This window comes from Hipposideros armiger, unplaced genomic scaffold (genome assembly GCF_001890085.2).
Source record: "Hipposideros armiger isolate ML-2016 unplaced genomic scaffold, ASM189008v1 scaffold_240, whole genome shotgun sequence".
Classification (NCBI taxonomy): domain Eukaryota; kingdom Metazoa; phylum Chordata; class Mammalia; order Chiroptera; family Hipposideridae; genus Hipposideros; species Hipposideros armiger.
In genome coordinates this window covers 1157088-1178449 of record NW_017731590.1, presented here as the reverse complement: position 1 = coordinate 1178449, position 21362 = coordinate 1157088, and the positions used below count along the sequence as shown (strand labels likewise).

At 37.6% G+C, this 21362-nt stretch overlaps 1 protein-coding gene across 7 annotated transcripts in view; it reads left to right on the top strand.

The window, feature by feature from the left end:
- Positions 1-21362, top strand: part of NFIA (nuclear factor I A) — a 382454-nt gene that overhangs the window by 223217 nt on the left and 137875 nt on the right. For all 7 annotated transcript variants that reach the window (XM_019655489.1, XM_019655493.1, XM_019655491.1 and 4 more), the window contains exon 4: positions 19773-19847. In XM_019655489.1, the coding sequence (XP_019511034.1) occupies positions 19773-19847 (75 nt within the window). The remainder of the gene's footprint in view (positions 1-19772; positions 19848-21362) is intronic.

Here is a 21362-nt window from a genome sequence, read left to right as displayed (position 1 = left end):
CCCCCGTGTATTCTTAGATGCTACTTGCTCTGTGCTCTCACTGCCCTTCGTGCATACATGATGGGTCTTGGTGCTGAGCCCTGCAGGTGTTTCCACCGTTATGTGCCTGTATAAGCTCCTGGCAGGCAAGTGTTCATCTCTGTCTCCTCAGCCCTCACACAATCCTGGCAAATTATAGGCGCTCAGTAAGTTTCATTCAGTTTCAGTTGAATGAATTAAGGAAGAGGAGGCATTCAGTTAGTATTGCATTGCATTTTCTGAAGCTAATTTAAAAATATATACATACCATGCTAAAAATTTGGTCAGTGTTTCCGCTTTGGCGCTCCTGATCCTTGCGGCAGGATCCTTTTCCTCCCGGATCACTGTCGTGTGCATTGTAAGGTGTTTAGCAGCACCATGGCCTCTACTATCTAGATGCTAGGAGCTGCCCTCCCCCGGTCCTCTCCACGCCCCGTTGTGAAAACCAAAAATGTCTCCAGACATTGTCAAATGCCGCCTGAAGCCAAAATCAACCCCTGATTGAGAACCATTGAATTAAGATAAATTAAGAAGAACTAACATGTATTGAATTCTACTTAATAAGCAAGTATACATACCATCAATTTATGCCATCAATAGTTCATTAGTCCATTTAGTAAACACATCTAGAGCTCTCTTCACATTACTGGACTGTGTTGGCTTAAGTGTTGATGCTTAAGTATTCTATGAGCATTTACTCCTGGCAGGTTTCTAGTAGTATGAAATAATCCAGTCACCTCTGTGATGCTTGGAGGCCTTGGAACATAGTGAAGAGCCTTTTGGAATCACTGTTGAAGTCTGAGGGGCCTAGACATAGCATCAACAGTATTAGGAAATATGCTCTTTGCATTGGTTTCCCACACCTATAACTTTTGCCAGGTACTATGCTGGAGTCTATGCATATTATTTCATTTAATCTGCATTCCAGCAATACTAGGCTCTTTCCTATGCTACCTGCCTCTCAGATGAATCATTCCACCCAGTGGGGAGTAGAAGTTGCACATTCCTGTCTAGAGGTTCACTGCCATTAAGGTGTGGAGAGCCATATGTTACCTATTCTGTGCAATAGCACCTGCCCTCTTTATATCACGGGCAACCTAATAAATATCTGATAATGAGAAGCCTGGCTGTGTGCACTTGTGGGTACACGGTTGGCCTGTACTTGTGTGTTGGGAAATAGAGTTCAAAGAGGTAAGCCAGAACCAAGCAGGAGATTTATAATCTTCCCATCTTTAGTCTACACAAGACCTTTGTAAGTACAATGTCTCTTAATGGACCCTCAGATGAAAACATAGGTATCAGCAATGCTCCAATGTTTTCTTGATTAGAACTGTTTATTACCTAACTTGATTTGCAAAGCTATATGAGTTCTCAAATCATGCTTCTTAGTGGCATTCTGTAATTCACTGCTGACTCCCTCCCCAACATTCTGACTCGAAAAAAACCCCTCAAATTGGGACTTCTTTACAATAAGATTTATTCTGTACAGTCTTATTGGATGAACAAAAAAATAAAACCCTTTTCATAGTTCTGTTCCCAAAATGTTCAATCACAGCTTCTATTATTAAGCTAGTATAGCTTTAAGCTTGAACATATGAACAAAAATACAGTAAATTAAGTAGTAAGTAAGACTGGGTCAAAACCATATGCATGGGGAAGAGATCGGAGGGAAGTGGTGTTAAAGGATACAAATTGTTATGAGACATAATGGTTTTCATGGTACTGATAAGGAAGAAATAGCCTTCCCACAGTTTTTTTTGATGAGGGGACACTTCCCTTTGTCTGTAAAGCTAGAGTTTCGGTTTGGTTATAATCCATTGGGTCCATCGTCAGGTGAGAAAAATAATCTGTAGTTAGATCTTCAGCTCAGGGATTAGTATGTATACATTGGTGACAGTAATAGCTCTCATAATCATATCATCGTCTCCTGAGCCCTTTCTCAGTGCCTGGGCCTCTGGGGTAGGTATTCTTTTCAGTGCAGTCAGGGAACATGCCATGGTTAAGAAATGGGTTCTTCAATTAGACTGTTTGAGTTGAAATCCCAACTATATCAATTACTATCTGTGTCATCTTCACTTAGTTGCTTAGGCTCTCTGTGCCTCACTTGCTTTGCATATAAAATGGGGACATAAGAGTGGTACCTACCTTGTAGCATTTTGAAGATTATAAAAAAATAACACATGAATAGGCTGAGAGGAATAGCTGGCACATAGTGAGCAGTCAGAAACTGTGCCCCTTTCCTCTGCTTCATAGTGCTAATCTTTCTGGTCGCTGGGGACTCTATAAGCCATTGCTGCTCTTCCCAGAAGTCTCCCCTAACCCTGGCAGACTAGTCTAGGGACTTCCTGTGTTCTCAGAGTCAGCCTCCACTACGAAAGCCCTTATCACGTTTTATTGTCATTGTCCCTATGTTGGCCTGCTTCCCTGACTAGACTGCAAGTACCTGAAGTACAAAGACATACACCGGGTGCATGCCTACCGCAGTGCCTGAAATAGAATAAGTATTTCACAAATAGCTTTTGGATAAGTTAATGAAAGTTTATTTAATAGACTCAAGGTCACAATGCTAAGTAATTGAATGAGAACCATGTCTGACATAAAAATAAATAATAAGCTATAGAAACTATTCCCCTAATAATACATTAAATTATGACTCAAGACTGACCATTACTTATAGAATGTTGTCCACATTTTGGCCCTATCTTCTTTTCAAACCTTTGTCTAGCAGTGACGCTTGCCACCTCCCCTGCCTCCAACATGCACTGTTGGTTCCCTAGCCACAGGGCTATCCTTGTTGATCCCCCTAGGTTTGACTTACACTTTCAGCTTCTTCTCTCAGGCAGTCATCAATATTTATTGAGCCTATAGCATAGAGGACTGTGATGCTCTAAGGGTACAGACATGAAATCAAAAGGTGATGACATTTGAATTGGGTCTTGCAGGAGTGAATCAAGCCTTCTTAGGTTCTTCTTTGAAAGGTATTGTGCTAGACTGTGAGCCCTTGAGGATAGGGATATTGGTTCCAAGTTCATCATCTCTACTTAGCTCATAGGTTAGCATCAACAGATGTTTGTTGGATGGAGAGAAAACTTGAGGCTATAGAGAAAACTTTAGGTTTGTAATTAAAGCACGTTTAAAAAAAAACTACATTTAGCTTTTCCCTAATCCTTTTGATGCTAGTTGGAACCTCAGAATTGACCATCGAGCTTACTGACGTTTTCATACAATTTGCTGTATAATAGAGCAGGATGCTATTGACTTCGCCAGCTGTGTCCAAAAGGACTCCATGTTCAGATTAGCCTCCAATCACGTCCCTCATGGCATTGTTGCTAATGGCGACACTGAAGATCAGAAATGCCTATGTTAGTAAAGAATATTTTATTTCAAGTGCCCCTGACAGTTTGTACCTGACAAGAAAGTGCTTGTCTCTGCATAGATTTTGGGGGAGTAAACTAAATTAAGCACACATACATATATGTACACATATGCATGCATTGCATGCATTGCACACAGGGCTCCCCCCCAGCCTGTGCCTTTCCTACAACCTGAGGAGATTTTATAGATTTCCCAGTGTTAGGGGTAGGCATTGAGCAAAGGGAGGGCCCCTTTGTGATCACAAAGCAGAAGGACTTCTGTGCAACCTGGCACCGAGTAGCTGCCCTAGGCTCTTACTTTTGGAAAAATGACAGGTATTCAATAAACAGAATGATTAGAGAAAAAAAAAATTAGAGCTGGAGGAGCTGCCCTCCTCCTGAATGAGCAGTGGAGACAAAGGCACTCATTGGAATTCCTGGTTGGTGTACAACGTATAGCCTGTCGTTGTTTAGTTTTGTTTCCTGTCTATTTTCAGAGTGCTGTTGGTTGGGTTTAGCCATAGCGACTTGGGTCACTTTGGCCTCGTGTCTTCTTATTTTACCTGCATCCTTTCATTGAGAGCAGAGAACAGAATGCGCATTTATTTTCAATTTTTGCATGTTATTTCATATTTCTGTGGACTTTTAGGAACAATGAAGCTCTCATGGACAAACAAAATGCTCTGTGTGCTTCCTGGGGGTTTATTAACAGTGGAAATATCTTCTCGGCAACAAGAGGGAATCAAAGAGGGTTGGCCAAAATGTTCACATACATATACAGACCAGTATTTGAAATCAAGTCTCTTCCAAAAAGTCCAAAATGGATGTTTTATATTTATGGACCATATGAGCTGTCCCCCAAAACAAAACAAGACAGTAATTCAAATATAATCAATTTTTAAAAATCAAGTTCTAACTGTAATATCTGAACTAGATACTTGGGTAAGGGTGAGGGGTAGAGGACATGACCGAGAGTGAAGGGGAATTTCTAAAGGATTGTAATAATTACTCCCTGGCTTATAAGAGTTTGTATTCTAACTACAGAGACAATAGCTAGTTCAGTAGTGGGCTGAATTACATAGTACTAAATACCTAATGAGGTCTGTAAGGCAGTATTCATACACTAAAGAGTGTATATCACCGGAGGACAATATGGCCCCCCTTGAGGGGTGTTCAAAAATATGTGAGAGAATTTTTGGCTGTCACAGGAGAGGATGTTGCTGGCATTCAGTGATGGAGGCCAGGGGTGCTAACTGCCCTACAGCGTACAGGGTAGTTCTGAACACTGGAAGAAATACCCCTCAGAATGCCGATAACTGATGAGAAACGCTGCAGAAATTCCGATAACTCAGGTGCTCTGACTTAGCTAAAGTGAAGTCTAAGATGTGCTCGCCCAGTTCTGTGAGTCAAACAAAGGTTCTGCTCCCTAAAATCAAGGAAATGGCCTGCATCATCAAGTGCTTCAGTGATCAAAGTCAGTAAAGTGAAACATGCCGATCATTCTTCTGCCTAAAAGGGCAAATTCTTTTAGCATTGATTTAAAGCTATAAAGAATCAAGACCCTTTCTTTAATGTTGCTTTCTGATGGTTCCCCATTTCTATTGAAGCAAGGAGCTGAAGTGTGGGAGCTCGGGACTAGAGGGTAGTTCATCTCCAAAACGTATTTCTACATTTAACGTTAATATTACTTATTTTGTATGCATTTTTATACCATCCAAAATATTTTCACATTTAAAAAAGTTTCAATAACTTTCACTTGAAAAATTACATTTCTAAATACCTGTTTTCTAAAACAGGTAGCTAGCATGTATTTAGTTACCAAAAAGAATTTTCAACAAATCAAATTGTTTAAAAAATAAAGTGTAACTGGCAAAAAAATAAAAGTGTCATTTCACGCTCTCTTTTTCTAAATATTCCTATACATTACTTATTTAAAAACTTAGATACAACTTCATCTGCAAAAAAGATGCTGTAAGGCCCATGTCTTGTAAACTTTTTTTTTTTTTAAAGATTTTATTGGGGAATTGGGGGAGGGGAACAGTGCTGGGGAATCGGGGGAAGGGGAACAGACAAGTTGCTGTCATTTTGTGCTTCAGTCTAGTTGTGGAGGATGTTGCTTCACTGGCCCAAGCTGGCACCATCATTGCGCTCTTCCCGGGCGAGGCAGATCAGTCGCCGGCTTCTGGACGGCCGCTCATGCTGGCTGCCCGCTACACATGGTAGCTTATGGCAACCCACTGCAGCAGGGGACTGCAGCCTACGCCGTCGCTGGCGACCCACCTCAGCCCAGCTCCAGGTTGAGCTGTTGTTCAGCATCTTAGCTGTAGAGGGCAGTGTCACTGGCCCTCAGATGTGGGATCCGAACTGGGGCCCTCTGGCATCCCAAGCCAGTTCTTAACCAACATGCCACTCGGCCGGCCCAAGATCCATTTCTTGATTATCTATAGCATCACCCCAAAATATAAAACCAAAATATGCATTCTCATAGCTAGGGTATGTTTGGCCCATGTAAATGGTCAATGTGCATTTAAAGAATAGATGAGATCTATATTTTAAATTATTTTAGACATTATAAATAATTATATCTTATAAATACTACAAACAAGATTATATTTAGGAATTAAATTCCTAAAATTTATACCCAATTTATTTAAAATAATTTGGAAGCTGAGCACTGTTATATCTCACTTTAGAAAAACCTAAGACATACCAGAGGACTTGTTTTTAATGATAAACTTTGTGTTAATTGTTTTAGAAAATAATTTTATTTTTACTCAGAAGTTCACTCAAATAAAATTATACTATCAACGTTTTTGTTGATGTACACAACTTTTATGTGAATACCTACATTATTTACTCTTCCACATCAAAAGAACCTAGTTATTTCTACCTGTTTTTTTCTTTAAAGAATTCCCTACACGATTCAAGATCTAAGATATATAAAGAATGTGTTTATTATTTGTAATAGTAGCTTTGAATAGTATTTTGAATACATTTTGTGCCCTAGGTTCTTTACTAAGTGTTTTTAGTGCATTATCTCATTATTCCTAACAAATTTATGAAGTGAGTACAACCATTAGTGCCATTTTACATGTGAGGAAGCAGGCTTAGGATATTTAGGATTCTAATTTCCATAATACTGCCCTTCCTACTATATTATATGTAAATAATACCTTGCAAATATAGTTTTTGAAGGATAAAATGAATGAACCTATTGCTGTATTGATCCCTTTACAAGAGAAAAGACAAATATAATACATTGCAGGTTTACCTTGATTTATAATTAGCCTAGAGGTTTTGGTTTTTCTGACCACAAGTGACTAAAGGCTATGAAACTTACATTGATAATTATTTATTTTTAATTAGATATATAACTTATTTAAATTCAAAAGTAAGTCTGGAGAAGCTTGACAGGTGAAGCAGAATTAACTTGGTTTTCAGTGAACTTTCATAAGCAATGGTAATAACTCACTAAGGAAAATGGACACTGGCTTGCTTGAATCTTTGGTTGCAAGCTGGCACTTTGAGGGAATGTCCTTAGCAAAACACTCACTTCAACGGAAATTAGGTCAGCCTTCTGGAACATTTATCATGTATACCTGTCACCAACAAGACCCAGTCCTTAAAGTGAACTGAGATCACAAGCATTGGTTGCCTCTTGCTCTGAGCTGCAAAGGATAGTCTAAACCAATAGTTCTACAAATATGTGAGTTTGGCAGAAACTCTCATAAAAACCAAAGCCAACGCCCATATAGTTGCTGTGGGAATTGAATTCCTTAATACTCTGTTTATAGAATTTTGAAACGGCAAATGGATTCGGTCTGTTCTGAAAAACAATTTGTCCCATGGCTTGTTTGGAATAACATCTAGAGTTGCTATAGAAGGATGTAGGCAGAAAACCCATGTCTGATTTGGAAGTCAATTTCACCAGCCTCTGCTTGTTTCATACCACACAGCCAGGTTGGTTTTTGCCCGACTCAGGGTATGATTTGCATAAAGGAAAGACCAACTTCTACTGAAGCTAAGGAGTTGCTAATTTGATACAGAAACTAGAATAGTTAGCAAAATCCAGAGCTAGAGCAGTTAGCAAAATTCGCAGCAATGCAATGTTAGATAAGAGTGTATGGTAAAACCAAAACAACATAAATGAGTCATAACCCAGTGTCCTTTCAGTAATTATGTGGCATTATTCTGGTGGTTTCAAAGCAATGTCAGCAAGTATGGGGAGTCTACACAGGAATCTGAGAGTGCACCTGCGTCAATTTATGTGCATTTCAGCTCAATGAATGTCATTCATTGACAGTGTTATGGATCGAAATGACCGCATTCACCAAGCAGTCAACTCGCTCAACTAGGTTATGTTACCTTATCTTTAAAAGGAAGTAATGACTCATCTTTCTTATATGTTCTTGTTGGGTAAACATACCCAAAGAATTAACTAAAAAAAATTGCTAATGTATATGTGAAATTGATTGAAAAAAAAAAAGAAACTATTAAACGTTTGTGGGGGAATCTACCTTTATATCTCAGGAAGAATAAAAAGAGTAAGTGGAGAAGAACTATTTTATTTCTATGTTCATTTGTCATGCATATACTGAGGACCTGCCATGTGTTATATACTGTACAAATGGTGGAATTAAAAAGATCAGAGACACAGTTTCTACTTTCATTAATTTCTCATTCAAGTTGTGTGCATGTGCATGTGTGTGTGTCTGTGTGACAGATCCTTAAATAAAAAATAACAACACTTATGCGAAATGCCACAATAGAGGTTATTTTAAAGCTCAGGAGAGGAACTCAAGAACTTAAAGAAATTTTGTCTTTGAAAAGTAGTCTTTGAAAAGTAACTTGTGAAACAAAGTTTTGTTTTTAACCATATTCTTAGGAAAGATGGGCCTGTTACTTATAAAAGTCTAGAAGATTTGAGGGGCTGAAGGGGAGAGTGGGTGTAAAAGAAATCTACCAATGATTTCTTGCTGGAAGAATTAAAAAAAAAAACTTTCATTATCACACTCTATTAAGCCAGGACCAGGAAACAATTTCTAATCAGAGCTCTGATCTGGGCAGAGATTGTGCAGTCTTTTGTACCAGGCCTCAGATCTGTGTTCTCTATTCACACATGCTCACTTCCAGCTGTTGTCATTGAAATCCCACATAATCTTTCAAGGTCAAAGGGCAGTCACCCATGGCTGCTGCAGTTAAAAGGTTATGCTGATTTCTGTTGTCAAATATTGGCCCTTTTCTCTTCCAATCACTCCCATTCTACTTTTTTTAACAAGAAAAATCCAGCCTAGAATTGTATTACATGACTTTAAAGTCTTAAAAGTGTTTCTCCATTGTGCTAACACGACATGGCCTGAACAGTCTAATTCATTCTGTTATATTTCACAAAGAATTTTCTGGTACTTCTAAAATACTTTGTGTTTGTGCTAAGCCAGCAAACTTCAAAGTCTAGTGGCCCACACGATTTGTGGCATGCCATAGTATTGGCAGAAATGTATAATATAGAGTCTATAATTTAATAAACACTGTGAATTATGCATCAGTAACTAAGTAATTGCCGGGTAAGTGAACAAGAATTGTACAAAGCAAACGACTTTTAAAAAGGGGAAAGCTCTTTGTATCTTGTGATTCCAAACATTAACTAGTTTTATTGTGTATTTTGGAAAACCACATCTACCTATTTGTAATTTTTTTCTTTTTGTAGTCTAGGGAAATAATAACAAGGATTCTTTTTAAATATATTGCTTCAGTTCATGAATGATTTTCTTTCCATACTTGGTGGACCCAAATCGGTATTGAGTGTCTTAAAATTAGCACATGGCCCCTGGTCATCTTTCCTTGTCATTGCACATGTCCTCTGGTTTAGCAAGCAGAGCTCTCTGTAAGTGGTTTCACAGCCATGTGAGGTAAACCTAAAAAGGAAGAACAGGACAATGGGCATTAAGGTGGTTTGCTGTTTTACATCCATAAACCAGGGTAGCCTGCAGGTGATCCAGTTTCATGTCTGTTTCACTTAAGATAATCAGTTTCTGATGTATTCAGAGAATAAATTTCCTTATTTTTCTCCAGTATATGTCAGAGTTTCTAAGCAGAAACTGAAGCTATTACAAACAATTTGATCTATCAATAGATTATCAGTTGTTACTGTCCAAGTTTAGAGGAAACTTTGATTCAGAACCTAAAAACAATAAAATTGCTTAAAAACTCCTTTTAGTTCAAAACCAGGGTAATAAAAAAAATACTTGTAAGTTTGTGGTGCATTAAAAACAACTAATTAATTTTAAAATATTTATAAAATACTGATCTTATGCTAATTATATTGGCACTTTTTCTAACATAAAGCAAAATTTTCTTTTTCTTATTAAAATGTTTTTTTTATGGTGCTTAAAAAGATTTCATAAAGCAAGTGTTAGTTCTTGTACAGAATTAATTTGTAGTTGGGTCCACCTGCAAAATACCTATTTCTGCTTATAGGCCTAATAAGTTCTTGATTCTAAATGTTTAGGAGAAATTAATTTGTTGACATGACAAAACAATAAATGAAAGGATTATTTATCCTGGAGGGGAGAAAATTAAGGATTGACAGACTGTCTTCAAATATTTAAAGGGTAGTAAACAAGAGAGAGATTAGATTTATTCTGCCTGTTCCAAAGGACAAAATCGAGGTAAATGAGAAGTTACAGGAAAGCAAACATATTAAGTGAATTATATTTTAAAAATTAAACCTTATTATTTTATTACTCTAAAATTCTTTGTTATGCCACAATGATGATTATTCCATTACTAGATGGAATAATCTCTTCATTTCCAGTTCATTCCATGTCATGTATCCAGTATTTCTAAACATACAAATAAATAAAAATCTTTTGAAACTTTTTATTTAGATGTTTTGCTACCTGTTAGATGAAGTCCTTTAATTAATTGCTTAATCACTTGTAACTCAAACTCATAAATCCTCTTTATTTGAAGTCATTGAACAATCAAATATAATTTCATGAAATACTACTCTTCCCTTATTAACTATAGGAATTGGTGAAAAGATGTGATAAGGCTTTTGGGTTAGACTGGATAATCAAGTCTCTGGTGTTACATATGATGGGTTAAAGTGAAAAAATTTATTTGATAAAAGAGCTAAACAAATCTGTGTTCGAATTCTGCCACTAGCTGTGTGACCGTAAGCAAGTCACTCAACCTCTCTGAGCTTAAGCTTTCTTTTCTGTAAGATCAGAATATTGCCAACTATGCAAAGAATTAGAGCTAATGTGTCTAAAGTGCTAGCAGAGTATCAAATATATAGTAAATACTGGATAAATGAAAGCTATACTTTTGATGATAATATTACCTGGAGAGGTTCTATAGATACATTTTTCAAATAGGTTGTCTAACTTTACAATACCTGTCACTAGCTTGATCCATTTTTTTCCTAATGTAGATATGTTAAGGTGATTGCAAGTTAAGATGTGGAGCGTCCGTGGGCCTTGCATTATAAGTGTTGATTAGCTCAGAGTTGAGATTCTGCTTTCCCCTCAGCCCATTGGTACATAAACCAAATGGGGAGAATAGGAAAAGGAGAACAATGCATCTAAAGGACAACATTTGGCAAAAACAAGTGATATCCTTATCAAATTATTTGGGAAATACTGAGCCAAATAATATTAAGAAAGCCGATTTATCTCAGGAATACTCAGAGGCTTTGACACATAAATGTTCCTTTTCATTCTTCCAGGGTGGGTGTGATAGTGTTTTCCAAACTTATTTTACTATGGAGATCTTTATATGTATTTGTGTCTTTGCTTTTATTTATTTATTTTTTGGTGGAGCATTTTAGGGAAGCACTGATATGAACCCTGATATGGAGGATGGAACATATCAGTATTTGGAGAATAGCAGATGGGACATCTTGGCTGTAGCATAGAGAACATATATTTGGGTAGTATTGGAAGATAATATGGAAAAGGTGTACTCGAGGCAAGATTTTAAAGAGTTTTAAATACCTAACTAAGGAATCTAAACTTAATTCTCAAGGAAATCATGAAACACTGATGGCTTTTTTATTGGATGAATGATACCAACCATCCATTCGTTCTCTCCCCACCGTGCCAGTGGATTAAAGTGCAGAGAAGATACCCAGAAGGCACCACAAATTTGTGTGCCTACAGGGCCCTTACAGATCATTTGAATAAATGAAATACAATGAAGAGTATTGGGGAATGTGATCCATTTGTAAGGGCATACCCAACTTAAAACCATTCGTATGCAAAAAAAAAAAAATCAGTACTGTGCTAGCCAAGCAAAATACATCTACAGACTGGAATTGGCCTGTGTGCTGCTAATTTGTGACACTGTGGATTCTAAAGGGAGAGGTTGGCACTTACGTTGGTTAGGGTAAGTACTAGGTTGCTATAACAAAGAGACCAAAAAAATACAGTGGTTAAAGTACACTGAAATCTATTTCTCTTTTTGGTAGCTCTTCCAGATGATTGGGCTAAGTTGGCAGAGTGGTTCTTCCCCACACTGTCATTCAGGCTCCCAGTTTCCTTCTGTCTTATTGCTCTGATATTCCATGGACACTGCCTTTGTCTGCATGGTAGAAACTGTTCTAGCTCATAAAAAGAGGAAGAGGGAGTGTCTAAGGCAGACCTTTCTTTTCATGCAGGTGGGGTAGAAGTTGATTGTATCACTTCCGTTCACTTTGCAGTAGTGGTCACTCCTAACTGTCAGGGAGGCTGGGAACCATGGATGTGTCTGTAGCTGTCAACCATAGAGATGAATGGACAACCAGCAGCCTCAGCACAGGAGGACATTACAATAGTCTTTGCGAGTTGTGAATGGTTTCCTGGAAAGGTCTTATAAGAAGACCCAGTTTTAGACAAATACATGACTGGAAATCTTGGTCATGTCTTCCTTAACTGGGAATGTAAGCCCCTGAGAGTAAAGACCTTGTGCTATTTCTTCTTGTGTCTCCAGGACCTAGTACCGCACTTGCCTTGTAATAGTCATTCAACAAATATGTGTTGAATGAAAGCAGTAAACCAAATATTGACTTTGTCTTTATGAATAAGGCAGAACAAACAAACAAAAAAAATCACGTAGTAGGTACCTGTATTGAAGAACAGGGCAGGGAAATTTGGAGCAACAAAAGAAGGAACTCAGCAGTATGTAAGGCCCAGGACATACACACTTCTGAAACCTCTTTTTGATTCATCCTTCTTTTCAGCTAAGACTACGTTATCCCCATGTTAATGACAACCCCTTGATGTGTTATAATAAACCAGAAATGACAATCATATTATAAATGCATTTATAACAATCCTTTTCATCTGAAAATCTCAAAACACCTCATCCATGGTATTAGTCAGCAAACATTATTTCTTTGTTTTACAAATTCTCAGGCACAACTTTCTAGATAAAGAAATATTTCAGTCTTATTGTCAGTCTAACACCATATGCCAATCTTAATATTTATCATAAGTAGACTACCAATTGAAATTTTCTCCATCATAAAAATTAATCACACAAACAGAATGTATATGTAGTTTTATTGCTACTATGTTCTTTTGTAGTAGATGTCTGAATTTTTAGCATTTGTTTGAAATAAGTAATTCTTAAAATAAATATTTCAAATGTCATCAGTGAATGGCAGAATCATTTAAATAGTCAACGTATAATAAAATCAGACCAAAATTTTAGAATTTGGGCTTAATGTGCCAGCAGGAATATACCCCCACCCTACCTCCACAAAAACCTATTTTCTAAGATATCCCAAATTAAAAGTACAGAAGTAGCATAGCATTGGAGGTGGGATTTACATGGTGCTTTCGAGGGCTACCAAATAAGGGTGTCTCAAGTCACTCATCTGAATCACTGAATATTTATTACACAACTAGAATAAGGATTTGTGCTGGGCCCTATGGGCAGTATAAGCTAATGACACAAAACCCTGCTTGTCGTAGGAGTGCGAAGCTGAGACAGGTAAGCGAATAACTGTCAGATAAACTAGTAAGAGGTATGCCATAAGACAAACAGAGCAGAAGCTCTGTTCACCTCAGCAGCATTGACTGAGCACACCTGAGATGCACTGACTGGGGGCCAGGGCGCAGATGGAAAAGCTGCAGTCCCTTTCCTTAGGTGGCTCATAAGCCAGTGGGGAGTTGACAGAAGGAGAAATTAAAATTCCGGGGAGGAGCAGTGTTGATGAAGTAAACTTTCCTTTAGCGCGATAAGAATGCAAGTTCTGTGAGAGCAGTGTCGTTGGGATTTAGCTCAGGGCCTGCACACCCCAGGGAATCCCAAATTCCTGTGGAATATAAAGGGTGTGAGAATAAGGGAGCTCATGTCGCTTTGTGTAGCCCAAGCATGGGTAGACATGGTCACTGGCCTGTCTTTTACCAGTAATAAATAGAACCTGTTTACCAAAGGCGAAGAGAATAGAGATACCTTCTTTTCGGTGACCTCTGTATTCCGGTTGGTCTGCATCCATCAGCTAGATGAAATTTGATAATTTAGAGCTGAGAGTCCTTTGCTCTCCCAACAGGACCAATAGAAATACTGTCTTGTGTATAAACTTTCCTCTTCAGATACATTTGTTCCACTTCGTGGACATTCAAACTTTTTTTTATAGGCCAACCCCCTAGATGGTTTGTTCCCAGCTGTTTCTTCCCCCGACCTCTGAGCAGTTCTGCAAGGTTACCTGTCTTCTCTGCAAATCGAACTATTTTCCGTTTCCTGCCTGTTCAAAGGTAGATAGATGTTCAGTCCCTTCATGAGATGAAATTTAGTTCCCATATAATGACGTTTTCCATAACTGCTGATATCACCGAGGTAAAGAGAGCTGCTTTTCCTAACCACCCATAAAATAATTTAGCTTTTTATATTTCTGCCTCTCCCAGAAAGCCTAATCTCTCCCCACTGCGAGTATGACTGACTCCAAGGTATTGAAATCTCTACCCTAATTGGGAATTCATTGAACAAGACTTCAGGGAATGAACTTTTTTAGCCATTTTATATAAAATGAAAAAGGATCTGCTCCTCATTTCAGTCTCTTCTACAATTGCTCCTGAACAGTAGTTCACAATTGGAGAGTCAGATCATTATGCAATCTGGCTTTTCATCTTAGACATACTTAACAAAAGTATATGTTTTGCACTCATTTCTGAGATACCCTATTCAAAATGTAAATCTTGGGACCTTTCAGGAGTGTTTAATCAGCTTTCAGCTGAGGATCTTCTAATGCTAACATCTGAATTCAGAATTACCTAAATGTACCTTTTTATATTCTTTTCCATTTTTCTCTCATCTTACAACAAAGTAGAGCACTTAGATTAGTGTTATTTCCCTGAAAGTCATTTTTCTGATTTGGTTTGTGTTAGTGAGAATGAAATATTAATCTACTCAGATTTGCTTAGTAATTACATTAGCTGTGTCATTTTTTCCATCATTTCTTAGGTTTCATTTCTCACTGCTGTCTTCCTCTGGAGTTCATCAGTGGTTTCCAAATAATTGGTGAAGGAACAAAACCAGTTTCATAGTCATTTAAAGTTACATGGCATGTTTACACAGACCTTTCCTTGGGGACACATTATAAATATAGTCAAGGCCATCTGATAATTTCATACCACTGTGAAGAGATACTACATCGGGATTTCTGAAATAATTCTACTCTTATTTTTATTTTTCTGTTATTCTACATTCACATATATTCCACATTCTGAATTACACACATTCTACTAAAATAAGCCTGAGAAGGCAGGTTGCTGGGAGGGGAAGGAAGACCAAATTGCTGTTTTGTCAATGACTTTTTCAGGATCACACAGATCCTAGTTTATGCTTCAGACTAAATTATTTCTGTCTTTTTTTTTTTTAGCCCCTTATGTTCGTTAAATAATGCTGCCTTTCAACTCTGTTTTTACCTGGCCCCAAAACATGAACCATAACCTCAACAATAGGACAACCCTCAGACGTTTTTCATCAGAGAACCCGATGGCATCTTCTTGATCAGAAACTGTATCTAAAGGAATTGTCTGTTCTGTCCTTGTTCTGTGTAGTTTGGAGAGACCCTTTGGATGGCTCATTTTAATAGTTTTCAGATGCACATTGGCATGGTTTTAGTTCAAACTGTACTGCTAGAGATGAGAAAGAGAATGAGATTGAGATATAGATACATACATATATATAAAGTTCTGTCAATGTTTTTATGAAAAGGAAAATACACATATTGAGCCCAATTTGAGTTGTGTTTATTCAGAGGCATCTCTGAAGTGCTCACTGCATACCAGGCACTGTGTTAGGATGTGGGGGGCTGGAGACCTGGAAGATGCTCTTTCTCAAAGGTTTCGTAGTCTAATATGCGAAAAAGAGATAATTATTGGGTTGTCGGAAAAGTCACGACATATTTTTTCTATGTTTTTCGTCACAAAAATGCGTCATGACTTTTCTGACAACCCAATACAATAGTGTGTTAAGTCCTAGGTTAGAGGTATACATAACACCGTAGGTCAATATCAAGAAAAGAGAAAGGAAGGCTTCTCCAACAGTGCAGTAACCAGGGAAGGCCTTGATAGAGATGACAACAAAGCTGAGCCCCAAAGACAAGTCGTGGGACTGACAGGAAGTCCATGTAAAGAGTAGGAAGGACAGGAAGTCTGAGAAGAAGGAACACTGTGAGGGGAGGGGCTGAGCCAGGACCTTGGAGGAACATGTATTCACTTGGGCCACGGAGTAGGGCTGCAAGCAAGAGGTAAAAGATAAAAAGTGAGCCTGGAGAGGAAAACACAGGCTACATGAAGGTTGCATGCCATGTGAAGGACCCTAAAATCTCTGTGGGGATCTTGCAAGATTTCTGACAAGGTATTTAGCTCTGAACGCATTGGTTTTATCTTAGATTCTCCAACACCTCATTCTTTCCCACCTCAGGGCCTTTGTACATGCTGATCTTCTGCCAGAAGGGCTCTGCCCCCCTTCTTTTCCTGGCTGTTTCCTTAGTATCTTTTAGATGTCAGCTCTTAAGAGAGACCTTCCCTACCCACCCTTTCTAAAATTTTTCCTATTTGTTTCCTTCATATCATTTATACCACTTATAATTTTTGAAATCATTTGTTTTACATTTTCAGCTGTCTTTAATCACAGACTGTAAATTCCCTGAAGGTAGAGACTGTATCTCAAACCCCTAGGCCAACACCTGGCCCCTGATAGGGACTCAGTAAATATTTGTTGAATAACTGAATGAATCATCAGATTTAACTTGTTAGTAAGACAGCTCTGGTTGCACAGTGGAACATGGACTAGTGGAGAAGCCAAGGCTGATGATAGACAACATAGTCAGGAGGCTGGTGAGAACTGGGAGAAGCCTGAGCCGCAGTCATAAGAGGGAAGAGGAGACGTGGAGTCAAGCAATATTAATAGTAAGAAATGGAATCAGTGAGGATTAGGTGGATGTGGGTATTTATGAGGCAGGCATCAAGGATGACAGCAAAACATAGAAAATGAGGTGAACAGTGGATGGTTCATTGATGTAGGGAAGTCAAAAGAGTAAGAACAGGTTTTTGGGGAGAGGAAAATGAGCTCGGCTTTGGACATGTTGGGTCTGAGGATCCCCGTGGGCCATCTGGATAGAAATATGCAATAAACATTTGATTCATTTGTTTGGAACCCAGGAGAGAGATCTTGGCAAAAGATAAAGATTTGAGAGTCATTGGCTTATAGATTCATTCATCTACTCATTCAACAACAAATACTTACATATTAACTGCTTTGTTCCAGGCATTAAATACAGTGGAGAATGAAACATTATTCAAGCTTTCCCAAATATCACAGACAAGCCTGGTAGCTGATACCATGAAAATGGAGACAATAACATATATATATATATATATATATATATGGCCAAAAAAATGTATATACATTTTAAGAAAGGGAAAAACTGTATTAAAATTGTAATATTCAATATATACCGTTAACAAACAATGAATACAAGTCACATTTGACTTCTGCAATTACAAGAGGTGTTCAAAGTGGTTACCATCAGCATCCAGACACATCTGATTATGGCGAGCATTGTCTGGTAGAAAATGAATATATAGATAACATCTCTTAAAATATATACATTTTTTTGGCACCCCAGGTATATAATGAATGAATCGTCCAATATATATCATTTATTTTTATATGTTATATATATATAACATATATGTATATATGTTATATATATATATGATGAACATAAACCCTGGAGCACACCAACTTTTAAGAGGTGAACAAAAGAAAAGGGGCCGTTGGGACAGGGTGAGGGTTTGAATGGATGAACACAGGGATTTCCCCCTCCCAAGCCGTTGTGCCAAACTAAACTTAGTTTTCAATATATATTGCTTGCTTTTTTGGTGGCAGGATTAAAGTACCTGTGTTCACATTCACTCTATGCAGAAATTCATGTTAAGTTTTCCTTACAATAAGGAATTCCAGAGGTTGGAACGGAAACGAGTATCGGCCTGCAGGTGACATGCAGAGAGAGATGAGCAAGGGCTGGAGATCAACCCAGATTTTCCTATTCAACTGCGAATTTCCTTTGTTACATGTTTGAAGTCAAACTTAATGTACTCTGTGGCTGGATTTCCTTTGTTATGGTCTGTGGGATAAATGTGATGTGAACATTGTCACAACAGAAAGAGATGTGAGAGTCTGTTTTGCCAAGACCATGTTAGAGACTTTTGGTTGATTTATTTATTTTTACTTCTCAGTTCTCTAATCCAAGAGACAGCACCTCAGGCACTTCCCAAATACGTCAACTAAGTTCCTGGGTGTGGGTTATTTGGGAGATAAAATTTCTTAAGCAATTCTTTAAATGAAATTTTGCCACTTTAAAAATTGTGTATATACTTTTTTTCCCTTTTTTTATAAAATTAAGATATAATTGACATAACATCAGGTGTACAACATGATCTGCTATGTGGATATATTGGGAAACGATCACCACAATAAGTCTCGTTAACATCCATCACCACATATAGTGCCATTTTCTTTTTAAAAGTAATTTATGATTGTTGAGTATTCTAAAAATGAGAGCTATTAATCTAAAATATCATAGATTGTGTTTGATTTAAAAATTAACTGAAAATTTTCTTTTAAATCCCAGTAAAAAAATACATTTCTTATGTGGAAGACCAATGTAACCAAAAGGAAAAGAATTTATAGGTCCATTTATAATCTTCCAGAACATGGTGATTTTTTGCATGTGTTTATATGCATGACATTTAACACATTTATTGGTACATAAACTATGCCATAGGTAAACTTGCTTCCCTTTCATAGTGGACTTTTGTTTATAACATAAATTTTATTTATGAACTGTTGGTTATGGATTCAGATTGGTCTGTTTTCTTATGTGGCATTTCCTAAAGGTGTATTCCTTATTTCAAAGAACAGTTATTTTAAAAAACCCTTCAGCCAACAACTTCTCCTTAGGCCCTGGTTTTAAAGCAGATGATTACACTAACTACACACAGATCTGTCAGCTAGGCTGTACCCATGTGAGAGGCATAGAATGAGAAAACTTTAGAGGCAGAGAGGAAATGACATGGCATCAATTATATATTTCTTGCCATTGATAAATGTCATGTTCTTGAATATACTATAAAAATAAATAAGCAGTTGAAAATAGATGTAATATCAGATATCTTAAAGGAAATTAATTATATCCAGCAAAAATGAAACAGATACAAAATTCAAAGACTAAGTCCTTTTGAACCATTAATTTATCTTTTTTTTTTTTTAATCAACCCACCTACAAAAACCTCTTGTTCTTGAAACAAATCTAAATTTTTATTTGTGCTCAAAAGAATTTGTTTTTGTGTCTCAAGGGTTAGGGCTTGTTTTTTGTAGTCTGGCTTTTTAAAGATTTACCCTGTGGTGCCTCTAGAAATGAAGAGAACATCTTTAAATCTTGTTTGATTTGAATGAATGGATAGCTAATCCCCATCAGATGTTTCTTTAGAGCATAATGTTTAAAAACTGTTAGGGAATTTAGCTATCCTGGCTGATTCTTAGGTAGGCTGTTTTCATACCAGTTGTGAAGGTCTCAGAGGCCAGCCAAGGTAACCATTTATTTTAAATCGTCTTTTGTTTCAGATTTCCTGTTGAGTTTTTTTTTTTAACCATTTTGAAAATCACACAGTTGTTGTGTCATAGCTTTCCATAACCTCCAGATTCAAAACAAAACAAAACAAAAAACAAAAAAAACCCTTCTATATATCAAAATGACTGTACCCTCCCACAGAAACTCCAACCAGAGCAGAATATGAAGTTAGACATCATATTTTTTAATCATAGTGAAATTCATGTTTAGAATTCTGTTGCCAAATATCCTCTATTTATGACACTTTGTTTCTTTTGTTTTTGTTTCCCCAGGACATTTGGGCTTCCAGGACAGTTTTGTCACATCAGGTGTTTTTAGTGTGACTGAACTAGTAAGAGTGTCACAGAGTAAGTATAATTTTGCTTTGATTTGGTACAGATTTGCCTTTGGTTTGTGCTTCCTTTCTGCCTAGGCATCCTAGAGCCATAAAGAGCTTTCAGAATCCCCTTGTCCTCCACCCATTGGAAGACTTGCCACGTAGTTTGTTTAACAGCCAAGAATTTAAAGCAGGAAAATTTGATATTTTAACGTGAGACATAGGGAATGAACTGAAATCCTGAGTGTCTCACATATTCCCTAGTGTATAGTGTGAGCCTGGCTTAAAACATTTCTGAGGCTTCCTGATTTCTAAGAAATTCTGCATTAAAAAAATTGTATTTGACCTTTAAAGAATGCTAATGCCCTCAGCATGAGTGACACAGTGCAGCATGATCATTACCAGCTTGTCAATAATCACCAACAACAGTGAATTAAGAGCACCTGTCACCACCCTGTTCCATTGATCAAAGGGTCATTGATTGTATTTTTGCTATGACATAACCCAGATAGTCCAAGGAGAAGGTATAGGATATTCTCTCTCTCTCTCTCTCTCTCTCTCTCTCTCTCTCTCTCTCTCTCTCTCACACACACACACACACACACACACACACACACACACACAGTTGCCTTCACTCAAAAACATCACTTTGTATTTATTTAAAAGCATACCTACAATGACTATGTTGGAGGTCCCAATCATAAGAAAAAATATATACCAAATATTAAAATGTTTTATCACCCTCCTACTTCAAAATACCACCTGTAGATAAAATTTACATTGTTAAACTTGGTTTCAAGCTGAAGCAAATCATTTGTGGAATAAGGTGGAGTAAAAGAAATACTTTCTTTTCAAGTTCATTACCACCACCACCACCACCCATTCACTGAATTACTGTCTTGCAAGATTGACAGAGTAAACCAGTCGATCTTATGGCAAGATGTCAGGTCAAGCAAGCCAAGTCATCTTGATCTCACAGTTTTGGATTCTATCTTCTCTTATTTCATAAGGCTGGAAGGCTCTAAAGAATCCAAAAATGGTATATAAAGCAGGGGATCTGGGCGTCCGGGAATAGACAGGGAATCTCTGTTGAGCATTCACTATCTGCCAGACATTGTGCTAAGTTACATAAGTTAATCCTTGCAATAAACATGTCAGATAAGAAATTACTCTCATTTTTACAAATGAGTTAAACTGTGGGTCTGTTGAAGTCATTTGCCCAAAGCCAAGTGGTGGGTAAATGGTTAAGTTAAATCTATATAATGCTAGAATCCATGTTATTAGACTGGCCCAAGAGAACTGGAAGAAATCTACAATGTGAGGCTAGACAGAGAAAATTGCAGGAAGGTAACTATGGGTGTTAGAATTCTGGGAGTCAGGGATCCTTGGTTGATGCAGGGGTATCCTGGTGTAGGGGGGTCGGAACCCTAAGCCAGGAGTCATTAGCAGTGGCAGGTTGTGAGATAGAAGGGAAGAGTTGCTGTCATATTATGAAATATGCTTAAAATACCAACCCTAGCCAGTGAAGTAGAGAACAGATTGCCTT